This window comes from Ammodytes marinus (assembly GCF_949987685.1).
Source record: "Ammodytes marinus genome assembly, chromosome: 7".
Taxonomy (NCBI): Eukaryota; Metazoa; Chordata; class Actinopteri; order Uranoscopiformes; family Ammodytidae; genus Ammodytes; species Ammodytes marinus.
Window position 1 is genome coordinate 28,504,628 of NC_137211.1, and position 12,419 is coordinate 28,517,046.

Below are 12,419 nucleotides of genomic sequence, written 5' to 3' on the forward strand. Positions count from 1 at the left end.
TGATTTCTCTGGATCTATCTGCACCATCCTACTCTTGATCATAATCAGCACTGCTTAGTGCATATCCAATTAAGATTCCCTGGCTTAAAGTCAGCCCCTGTTTCCTCATACCACTGACCCTGCATGACAAATGGGAACTCCCAGGGGGAGAATATCATGAATACAATCAAAATCTTAAGGAAATAACGTTAAAAGCAGAAATAGCCAACGGCTCCGAGACTCAGATTTCTATAAACAATAGCAATGTCTGTTGACAGCTCTCATAAGCTTCTTCTCAGTCATACACATTAGACTGTTACTGATTGTACAACGGGCTCAGTCTATCGCCAGTCACATGTGGAGAACATTTTATAAAACGCTTTGGTATTTCAGAAAACCCGAAGTTGAAGTCTTGTGAACAGTTTAAAGCCAAATGTTGGGGATGCTGGAGGGCTGTGTATTAGAACACAAACCATTGTCTTGTGACAGCAGAATAACATTGAAGACTTCATTCAGTCAGGAACATAATGTATTCAGAGACAGATATGGCTGGAGTCCAAGCACTTAATAATGATGACAATACAATTATTCATATTTAAAAATGATTATATGGAGCTAAATAATTCTCTCCAACAGGACATCACCCTGCACCCTCACATGTGACATGTCATGTACTGAAACGTGCAAATCCCAAACTAAAGCTTTAACATTCCCACCTTTTAGATTACATTTTATTGTATGTCTTATTGTAGACACAGTCGGAGGCAAACGTCCACTTCTAGTCAAAGTACAGCACTCTTTTAAACCAATAATAGGCAGCCACATTTAGATAACTTACTGTAAAGCTGTGCAGGCCTGGTTTCATACACCAATACCACAAAGCAAAAACTTCATTAGCATCTGAAGCGACGCCATGGCTGTGATCTATTGATGAATAGTTTCTCCTCAGACCACCTCAAAGCATCCACACCCTGCCTGGCCTTCCCCCTTCATTTAACAAACGCTGCTCCGGACAAAACCACATTTACAACAAACCAGTCTGTGACAACACGCAAACTATGACACAACTAGCATTTTACATGCAATGACTGATCCTTCATACCACACCAGCCTCCCAAACCCATATCAGTCAGGTCCTGCACACTCAGGACAAATACACAGGTATTTTGTAATTAAAAAACAAAAGGCCATCAATAAGCTTAATATGTGGTAACTATAGAAACATAGCTCTGACCTGACAGTCAGTTTAATATCCCTTTACTCACCGTAGGGCTGCTCGATTATGGCAAAAATGATAATCACAATTATTTTGATTGATATTGTAATCACGGTTATTAAAGACGGTTATTCATTGTAGGGATGCACCAAAATGAAAATTCAGCCAATTATTTCAACATTACAAAAACAAAACTCCCAATTGTGCTCCTCAAACATAGCCTACAACTAAAAAGCCACACAAAATAAATAATCAGTAAAACCTTCTAATCTAAGAGTAAAATAAATATTTTACTAGGGATGTGATTTGTGAACCATTCATTGATTGGCTATGAATCTACAAAAAGATCGACTTATTGCCTTCTTTTTTTGCAGTGCACGTTGAGTTGCTGTAAAAAAAAACTACACCACAGCTGACACAGTAATGTTCAGACTTCAGAATTTGCATCAGAGCGCTGATAATAAAAATTTGACGCTTTATTTAAACGAAGTCCATGCTTAGGTGCTGGTTGTAACTTTTCGTCTGTAGATTGAAACTAACGGAGGGGGTGCGTCTCACTGTATATTTGCTCTTGTCGCGCAGATAGTTTGCCGACATGGCACAATATATTCAGGCTCGAGAAATGCAATCAGAAAGCGGAAGCCTTTCCTCTCAAAAACGTTAACGTGCAGGAATCCCCGACTATCATTTTACCCGTAAAGCCACAGAGCTTTTCTGCGCGGCGGCTCACACCTGCAAGTTCTCACAGTGAATGACACCGTTAACCACCGCCATCACAGTGTCTCACTCACACCATGTTTCACCGAGTGAAACGCTGCTTCAATCGCGCAAGGCTTTTGTGTTTCGGTGTAACATCCTGGACGAGCGTTTTAACTTTATGCTGAATAAACAATTGCACTGGAATCGCTGAAAGCGACAGTGTTCGGGCGGGGGCGGGGCGGAGCGCAGGTGGAGACAGAAGGGTGCGCTGCATTTACTACACATGACCCGGCGTGCCGCACAATATTACGATTATCTTGTTTTCATGATCGAGGGAAGCCAAAATTGTAACCAAAATCGAAATTCAATTAATCACCCAGCCGTTGCATACTCCGCAAGAAGAAAGAACAAAGCTCTCGGTGACAGAGCTGCGAGAAGTTCTTTCTGGTCTGACATTACATACTTCACGAGAACTCAACTGCCGAACTCCTCACCGCGGCGCATTGTTACCATGGTAATTGACTCAGTAGCGCCAGCTGATTTCACTTCGCTTTCCTCATTGACTTCAGACTGACCAATCACAGCCTTAACTCACTGCACATCTGGTTGGCAATACTCCACACACTGCCTAGTGCTGTCAGTTAAAAGATAGACTCGTGTATTAACACCAGTTATTTTTTCAATACACACACACACACACACACACACACACACACACACACACACACACACACACACACACACACACACACACACACACACACACACACACACACACACACACACACACACACACACACACACACACACACACACACACACACACACACACACACACACACACACACACACACACACACACACACACACACACACACACACACACACACACACACACACACACACACACACACACACACACACACACACACACACACACACACACACACACACACACACACACACCATAGTGAGATATTCACTGATTCTGTGTCCTCCAGAATCAGTGACACCACCTTTAAACATTACACCTATACAACATGGTTAATCACACATTCTCTGTGTTCAGAAAGAGACATGGAAGATACTTGAAATGCTCCTCTCACCATTTCCACACTTTGTTCTCGTTCTGGTTCCCAGGACTGTCCTGCGGTATGAGGTTGAACTTCATGGCTTTACACATAGAACGAGGATGCTGCTTCAGGTTGACAGGTTGTCCCGGCGCCGACACAATCACTAACAATGCATCCAACAGCTTCTCTCAATGTTGCACACTGTGTGTGTGTGTCAGAGTGTGTTGCGGTTCTAAAGCTATGAGTCAGCCAGTGTCAGAGAGTGTCTCTCCATGCGATGTGGTCGGCCCTCCAGGATCAGCCAACAACAACTCCTCCGTCTGGTTTCTCTGTGGCTATATTGGTCCCACAGAGACTTAACACTAAACCTTCCTGTTGCATTCTGCTGCTCAATTCAAGCTCTCACTTATCTTATGGCTGACTTCACCTCAGCAACCGCCCACTCTGCTCTGCCCCGCCCATTTCAGGGAAGGGCCTTCCTTATTGGACAAGTGTGATTTCCTTGAAACACACAAACAATGACACCGCTGTTCCTTGTCTTTTGTTCTACAATAATTGTCTCTTTAAAAGAGGGAGTCCCCAATTTCTCAATTACCTCAAACAATAGAAGATACAATACACAGTGTATCACAAAGATTCATTACTTTGAGCTTTACAATTCCACCTGTTTTAATAAAAAAAAGTTTGACGTCCTCGAGCTTGTCCCCAAAAGGAAAGAATGTCTTCACAACTTCACCTTGTATGGAGAGGTTAACTGAAGCCAGAAAAGAGGCCATTTTTTAAATAGTTTTATGACCATTTTCAAGAAGAGCCAATGTGCCCTTTTGAAATGCCAGGAAAGGGGAAGTACGGGGTAAAAATCAATGTGCACACACCAGTGCTTTGTGGGTAAATTATGTCATTATGTGAACACAACAGGATGTACCTGAGCTTCCATATGTCCTACTACAGTCACCAATCAACATAATAATCAAGAGATAAATACATAACGTATTGATTACATCAGTCTTTATCTAGAGAACCAATGATTAGCAGCATCTGCATCAGATCATGGTCTGTCAAAAAGGGAACATGAAGTGTCAAATCATACACTATACAATAGGCTCCAATATACAAACATTTCCTCGAAAAACAAAGCTTGTTTTGCATTGTTGAAAATGAAAGAAAAACAATATGAAATAGCATTCTTTGCACTGGGGGTCTAGTTTAGGGTTACGTGTAATTTATGAGCATCAGCGGTTTCCTTGTAGCTACTTCAACAAAAATGTGTAAAGAAAAGTTCCAGTACACATTTTTGACAAATTATTAATGTGTCAATATTTAAAGTTTCAAAAAAGTATGTTTTTTCAATATTTATTATTTGGGGAATAAAAAAAATAAATTTAATCGGCCGATTAATTTGTAATACATTTTTTTTCCTGCATATAATCAGTATCAGCATCGGCCCCAAACAACCCATATAGGTCGGGCCCTACTCGCAGCTCAATTGCAGCAAAAGGTAGTTCTACAAAGTTTTGACTCAGGGGGGCTGAATACTTTTGCAAGCCACACTTTTCAGCTTATTTACAATAAAACAAATTGAAAACCATGTATGATTTACATTCCACTTCACAATTATGCCCCACTTTGTGTTGGTCAATCACATATAACCCAATAAAATACATTTACGTATGTGGTTGTAATGTGACAAAATGTGGAAAAGTTTAAGGGTTATGAATACCCAAGCCACGAAAAAACAGCATATGCAGCTGTAACTCTGACACGCCTCTGACATTTTTACAACGTGCTAACAGAACACGCTATAAAACAACACTTTGTATCATTGTTAACTCTCAGGGTGTGTTCTGGGTATTATTAGATATTTTTGCATACAAACAAAAACTCTCCAACAACAAACGCCCAAGGTAATACCAACAAACTCATGCACATATACCTTGAGGAGTATCACAACCACACCCCTCCAACAGGGACTAAATCAAGTGCTCAGTTTGCAGTCTGAAACTGGGACTACTTTAGCTCACTTTCTGTATCACGGTTCTTCTCTGTGGAAATACAGTGGCGTGCAAAAGTATTCAGCCCCGGGTCAATGCTTTGTAGAACCACCTATCGCTGCCATTACAGCTGCAAATCTATTGGAGTATTTCTCTACCAGCTTTGCACATCTACAGACTGATATATTTTGTCCATTCTTCTTTGCAAAATAGCTCAAGGTTCAGATTCAGCATCAGATTGGATGGAGAGCGTCTGTCAACAGCAATTTTCAAGTATTTCACAATATTCTCAATTGTTTTTAGGTCTGGACTTTGACTGGGCCATTCTAACACATTAGATCTACTATGAAATGATTTAAATCATTTCATAGTAGATCTGGTTGTATGTTTAGGGTAGGTTTGTAGTGTTAGTTTCCACCACACATTGCATTTTGCATTCAGGCAAAAACTTCACGTTTGGTCTCATCTGACTATGCATGGCTTTTGGCAAGGGCTGGAGGAAGGTGCTCTGTTCAGATGAGATCAAAATTGAAGTTTTTGGCCTTAATGCAAAATGCAATGTGTGGTGGAAAACTAACACTGCAAATCACCCTATAGACACCATCCCCACCGTGAAACATGGTGGTGGCAGCATCATGCTATGGGGATGCTTTTCTTCAGCAGGTACAGGGAAGCTGGTTAGAGTTGATGGGAAGATGGATGGAGCCAAATACAGGACAGAAAACCTGTTAGAGTCTGCAAAAGACTTGAGACTGGGTGGAGGTTCACCTTCCAGAAGGACAACTACCCTAAACATACAGCCAGATTTACAATGGAATGGTTTAAATCAAAGCATAGGCATGTGTTAGAATGGCCCAGTCAAAGTCCAGACCTAAAAACAATTGAGAATATTGAGAAAGACTTGAAAATTGCTGTTGACAGACGCTCTCCATCCAATCTGATACTGAATCTGTAGTTCGAGCTATTTTGCAAAGAAGAATGGGCAATACATATCAGTCTGTAGATGTGCAAAGCTGGTAGAGAAACACTCCAATAGATTTGCAGCTGTAATGGCAGCGATAGGTGGTTCTACAAAGCATTGACTCAGGGGGCTGAACACTTTTGCACGCCACACTTTTCAGTTTTTTATTTATAAAAAAAAATGTAAAACCACGTTTCATTTTCATTCCACTTCACAATGATGCGCCACTTTGTGTTGGTGTATCACATAAAATCCCAATAAAATAAATATACGTGTGTGGTTGTAACGTGACAAAATGTAGAACATTTCAAGGGGTATGAATACTTTTGCAAGCCACTGTAGGTCTTTCCTAAAAGTACCACAGCCTCACCTTTTATTTTGGTATTAAAAATAGACCCAGTTGGGCTACTTTTAACCCGTCTAGCAGCTTTGGAGGAGGCTAATCCTTGGATCACTGGTGCCTGAAACAAACGGTGCCGGGAGCCACTTATGAGAGTGAGGGAGTCAAGAGGCCAATGGTGTGGCCAGGCCGTCACAGTTAACATCAACACTGTTTCATAACTCACGGCTTACTGAATGATTAAGCAGATTTATGCAACGCTTTCAGTGAATGGACACACTGAACAGTGCCATAGGATTCTGTAGTCATTCCCTGCAGCACTACACCACATTGGAACAAGATATATTGTTGGGCTATCTGGGTGCTTAGCATTGCATCTACATAAGATCCATCACTTCATTTATTGGAGCTTTATAAACTTATGTGTTTATAGCAAGGCTACTGGATTGAATTGTTTTGTATTAGAGCTGAAAATATTAAGTCAAATAATCAATCAGTCAATAGACAGAATATTAATCGACTTCCTCGTATACCAGCATTTCAAATGGGAGAATTTACATTTAGTATTTGTCTACACTAAATATCTTTCAATGACAAATAAAAATAAAAATTTAATAAATTGAAGGATGAAACACTGGTGCCAAAACGAGAGGTGAGTTTTGGTACCAATGCAAAGAACTATAAGGTGCAGGGCCTTATTCTGGGACATGTTCATGACAATATTCTCAAATGTTGAATGTTGCTTTAAATTAATTTACATTTAACAATACATCATAAAATTAAATAAATAGTAATACAAAACAAGTCTGACATTGGTCAATTGAGGAGCTCATTGAGTAAATAAGATGATGCTTTACTAGCAGGCATTCAGTGCAAACATTCAGTGCAAACAGACACATTACATTTCCATATGTGGCTGGACTGGTTTTTACAGTTTTTTACAATTGCTAAACCACAGTGGGCACAACTGGAACGACAAGTGCAAAACTCTAACTACACTATGCAGAGCAGCGGTTCATTCGGACCAAACTGTAGCTCGTTTTTCATTGATAAAACACAATTTTCAAAACTCTACACACCTATCTCATGGCTTAACCACAGCCTGCACAACACTGTGGATTTCCAGCACTTTTTTCAAATGCTAACACACTGCTGCCACAACTGTAAACCACACATTCAAAACAGAATGAATGCCTTTCAAACACTGCGGATTGCAATTTCAACTGAAACACTAAGATGTCTTGTTTTAGACTTGTTAGTGAACATATATACAGTATAAAGGGAAAGCTCAAAAATATTTTTTTTTTTTGGAAATGGACCCAGGAAGACAGGTTGTTGGAGGTAGAAGAGTGGCAGTGAGAGTGTGGATGTGTAGAGGAAGACCTAGAAGACATAGAGCTGTAATGTCTGATGAAATACAGTAAGGGCAACACTGATAGACCTTATTGTGAATCATGGTCTCGCATTGAGAGAGGCAGGGTTGAGAGTGCAACCCAATCTGCAAAAATCTAAAGTTGCATCTGTAATACGAATTTTCCAGCAAACAAACAGCTTAGAGTTGCCTTTCCTTACAGTAAATGACAACATTACAGGAATTGATTTCTGTATTACAATTATAGAATATTTACACAGATAAATACTACATTTGGAAATGTTTTCAATAAAATATACAAAATGAAGCAAACTTCTGATTTTCATTTCTTTTTGTTTTCCTAAAAAAACTGGTATGTTATAAAATAAACAATTTCATGTGAAATAATTTCACCCTTTCATCAAAGAAATTATTATGTAATTTGTGTGAAATAACTCAAATTATTCAAACTGTAAAGATTAAAAGTTTGTAATTTGTGTATTGGGGTTTGATGCTAGTGTTTGTACTCTGAGCAGGTTCTGAGTGACAGTGTGTGTTATCTCAATGAGGCTGGTTCATAGTGTTTGCTGCACTGAACCTGTTTTGCAGGTGAAGTGAACTGTTCAGCTCCAGTGACTGTTGGTAGTGCAGACTGTAGTTAGAGTTTTGCACATTGAGCTACAGTTGTGCCCACTGTGGGTTAGCGATCGAAAAAAACTGTAAGTGCTTCATGTTTTCACTCTGGTCTTCAAGCACCAGTCAAACACAGGTCAGGTGACATGAGCCGTCAAAATACATTCCAGACAAATAGTTCCTGGGTATCAAAAGAGATTATGGTCCCGCTGCCCTATTCACCTTTTAGACTCATTATTAGATGAAACAGCAGATGCAGAAATGTGCTGGGGTGGAGCCACAGTAATGAAACGCATTTCACTTCCAAGACACTTTTCAAATCCACCCTCACTTTCCCTGGCACTGTATCAAGAGAGCAGGTGCATAGCGAGCACAGTTCAACCCCAATAGAAGAATGTACTCTTGGAAAGATCAATATATTGGTCAATACAACAATAGACTGTCTGATATTATATTTGTGCAGCCAAACCACACATGCTGGGTTTCAATATTTCCCTTCAAGCAATTAAAACCAAGCCCTTTAATAATGAAAACAAGCAGAGAGTAAATATATGAACGTAAAATGGACACACTGTGAAATGCATTAGGTTTTAGAACTCGGAAGTTGCATGAAAGGAAATTAGGAAATGTAGGTTGAAAGACTGTATAACATAAGTATAACATACAGATCTATTATTCTGTAATCACCAGTTACAGGGATAATGGGTTTGGCCTCATTTAACCTCAGTGGACTGATGTCACTAAGCCCCAGAATGCTTTGCATCATGGTCTGTGTCCACAAAGGAAATACTAAAGTAAATAGAAACATGAACGTTTGATGACTGGCACTTCCAATTTTCATGTCCTTAAATGATCTGACTATTCTTTGCTAAGCTGTCTGGTAGGCTAAGGTGTTGTGGTTAGTTAGCGCATGGTGTTCTACTGTATTATAAGCGTGAAATAATAAAATATATAAATAAATAGTGTTTTTGTGGTTATCATGTGGATAAACTGCAACAAAGCACTGATAAGGAATGGGCCAGGGGCCTCATTTATAAACGTTGCGTACGCCCAGAAGAGGGCGCACGCCAATTTCTAAGCAAATATTGGGATTTATAAAAACCAAACTTGACGGGAGATGTGCGGTCCTCCACGCAAACTCTGACCCATGCGTACGCACAGAAAGTGGAGAAAGGAGAAACGGCGACTCTGTCGGCACATGTATGAAGTGCGAGAACGAATGTGTTTGTGTAAAATGTATCCAGATAGGCCTATTATAAGCCATGTAGGTCTATCATATATTGGGAGTTCCTTTGCAAAACGGATGAAGCCATTCTTACAACTAATGAACAAATGCCTCCACGGATTTTTCCATGGAGTGATACCAACAAAAACAAAACGAATTAGGATCTTAAATAGCCTACAAACGGAGACATATGAGTGCAAATAAAAACAAAATAGCAACGTTCGAATAAGCTCTGCAGTTATTAAAGAATAACCTATCTGCATGTTGTGGAATTAATTCTGATAATATTGAGGTGGAATACAGCCTATTACTTTTACACTGACGCTGTTCTCGATGCCTCAGTCAGGCAGACAGGAGTGCACCTTTTCATACACTAATGATAAGCCTACTGTACATCACATAGGCTACTGTGATTTTTTTCACGGCTTTTAGTCCGTTTTATCTATGTGTTTTTCTTTGTGTTTAAGCACGTCGCAATTGTGTTTTGAAAGGGACTGTGAAGTTTATTATTAACCCTCCGCCGCCCGTCACTGCCCCGGGATGAATTCTCCGAATCTGTATCTCATGGGGGGTCTCAGTGCCCCCCGCTCGTGGCACAAACACTGTTGTGTGAGGATATGCACTTGTTTGCGTCCACTTTTATGTCGGATCACTTCTTTTTATTTCGGCCACAGCGTTCACAGAGATCGCCACAGGCTGCACTCTATCGCCTTTACGCTCACACTGCCACCAAACTATATTTTCCCTGTTCGCCACTTCTCCAACGGGTACTTCGGGGTGACCGCAGTGATCCACACCGTGTGGAGTTTATTTTTCCATTTCCCTTTCAGTCGGCGATTGCCACTACCGCCTTCATGCACTCAGTAAATGATATTAATTCGGGCGTGTCGATGACTATGTATGGGTAAATATGGGCGGTACGTGAAGCCCGCAAAGGCTGCGCCACATTTAGAGTAGATTGTGATTTATAAAGGGAAACAGGCGTAGGACGTGAGTGCGCACTGTTTTATAAATCCGAATATTTTTGTTCGCACGTACATCCTACATTTCTTCCGTACGCCAGCTTCCACGTGAATCCCACGCAAAGCTTTATAAATGAGGCCCCAGGTGATTCAGATTTGCTTTTTCAATTCACCACAAATGAGACATTACTTTACATCCTTTAAACTTTAAATATGGTAGAAGCTTCTGGTTAAAGCAACATGAACATACTGTATGGGAAATAGCATGAAGTGATTGTTTTTCCCAGTCAGCTATGCTAGCCTCACCTTGTGTTGTCATAGGTAAAAAAAGAAAAGAAGGACAAAGCAACTTACATGACTGCGTGTGGGTTCTGGAGCATGCATGCCTTGGGTCCGAACGTGGTCACAGGGCTTGGTCCATGAAGGGACTGAGTCCTCCTGAGAGAGAGGGGATATGGTAGAGACAAAACATTTAAGTTCCAGCAACACAAGCGGCCACAAGCAGTTATGCAAATCAAGCGCCTATACGAGCTGTTCCAGATAAACACAAGGGCCGCAGAGTGAGATTTTTTAAACAGTCGAGAAAAAAAAATTGTTTTGTTTTGTTTCAGTTTTGATGTGTAACATTAGCCACGCAATGTCTCGGCTAGCGTCATTAGCAGAAGTGTTTGATTCCCAACCAAGCCGAGCCGGTGTTGTAAGTTCCTCGGTTGCAGAAGAAGGTGACCAAAAATTCCTTTCTTTCTCAATGCACCTCTAGAGGTTTCTTTATGAGTTCTTTTATAGGTTTCTGAGAAATTTAAAAGTCCAGTTTCATTTATTTTGCTTTAAATAGATGACAGAAGTGAAGAGACAGAGCCTGAACCTAAGAATTGCCACAACGAAATACACCATCAGCTGATTTTTTTAAACCCTGTTTGTGGTCACCCAGCAACAACAAAGCCCTGGGTCCAGTGCTGAACAGAGTGGGTCTGCTGCCTGTTCAGTGTCATGACATTTCTCAACCAGGCAACTGGAGAATAATGTATTGTGAAATGTTTGAAAAGCAAACACCTGTATCTCTTATACGTACATGACGTGCAAATACTGCCCTAGCATGCACTGACTGTACTTACATAAAGCCCAACAGATTTGAAAAGCATTCCTATTAACACATCACAGGTCTTAATCTACTCTGGAGCTGATGACCACACAGACAAGGCTTTTCAGAAGGGAAAATCTCAGCACGCCCTGCCTATTCAGACCTTGTTGAAACAAAAGCAGAGCATTGGGGGGGAAAGGTGGCTGACACTGTGCTGTGTTGGAACAATATAAGACAAGTCACTCTGACTACAGAAGCCTTTGCGCTACATCAAATCACTGGGACAACAAATCCTCTTAGCAGTCTGATTCTGGGAATATACCATCTGCTGTTTACAGGCTCTTAAAGCTGCACCCATCAACATACTGGGGGAACTTAATACAGTCATATGAAAAAGTTTGGGAACCCCTCTCAGCCGGCATTATAATTGACTCTGCTTTCACAAAAAAGTGGTATGTCTTTCATTTACCAGGAACAGCTAAGTACTGGGATGTTTTCCAAACAAAGATTTTTTGAAAAGCAGTATTTGGTTGTATGAAATAAAATAAAATGTGCAAAACTGGCTGTGCAAAAATATAGGAACCCTTGTGGTTTTGTTGATTTTAATGCCTGTAACAGCATGTAAAACTGAGGACTTTAAACACAAAATTGGTTGGATTATGTTGAACCTCGTAGAAATGTCTGTTTAACCATGAGAAAAAGTATTTTAGGTGCCTAAATGCAAGTTGCACTTCTCTTTGACTCTCTGCTGAAGTGAGACAGAATGGGATCATCAAAGCAGTTCCCAAAATATCTGAAAAACAAAGATTGTTCATTGTCATGGTTTAGGGGAAGGCTACAAGAAGCTTTCCCAAAGGTTTCAATTGTCAATTTCGACTGTAGGGAACGTTGTCAGGAAATGGAAGGAC

At 40.4% G+C, this 12,419-nt stretch overlaps 1 protein-coding gene across 3 annotated transcripts in view; it reads right to left on the reverse strand.

Moving 5' to 3' along the window:
* Positions 1-12,419, reverse strand: part of nadka (NAD kinase a) — a 30,318-nt gene that overhangs the window by 8,992 nt on the left and 8,907 nt on the right. For 2 of the 3 annotated variants that reach the window (XM_080031900.1, XM_080031901.1), the window contains exon 3: positions 10,785-10,868. In XM_080031900.1, the coding sequence (XP_079888026.1) occupies positions 10,785-10,868 (84 nt within the window). Of the gene's footprint in view, positions 1-3,000; positions 3,337-10,784; positions 10,869-12,419 lie in introns of those variants that run through there. The other variant, XM_080031902.1, reaches the window with a different exon arrangement.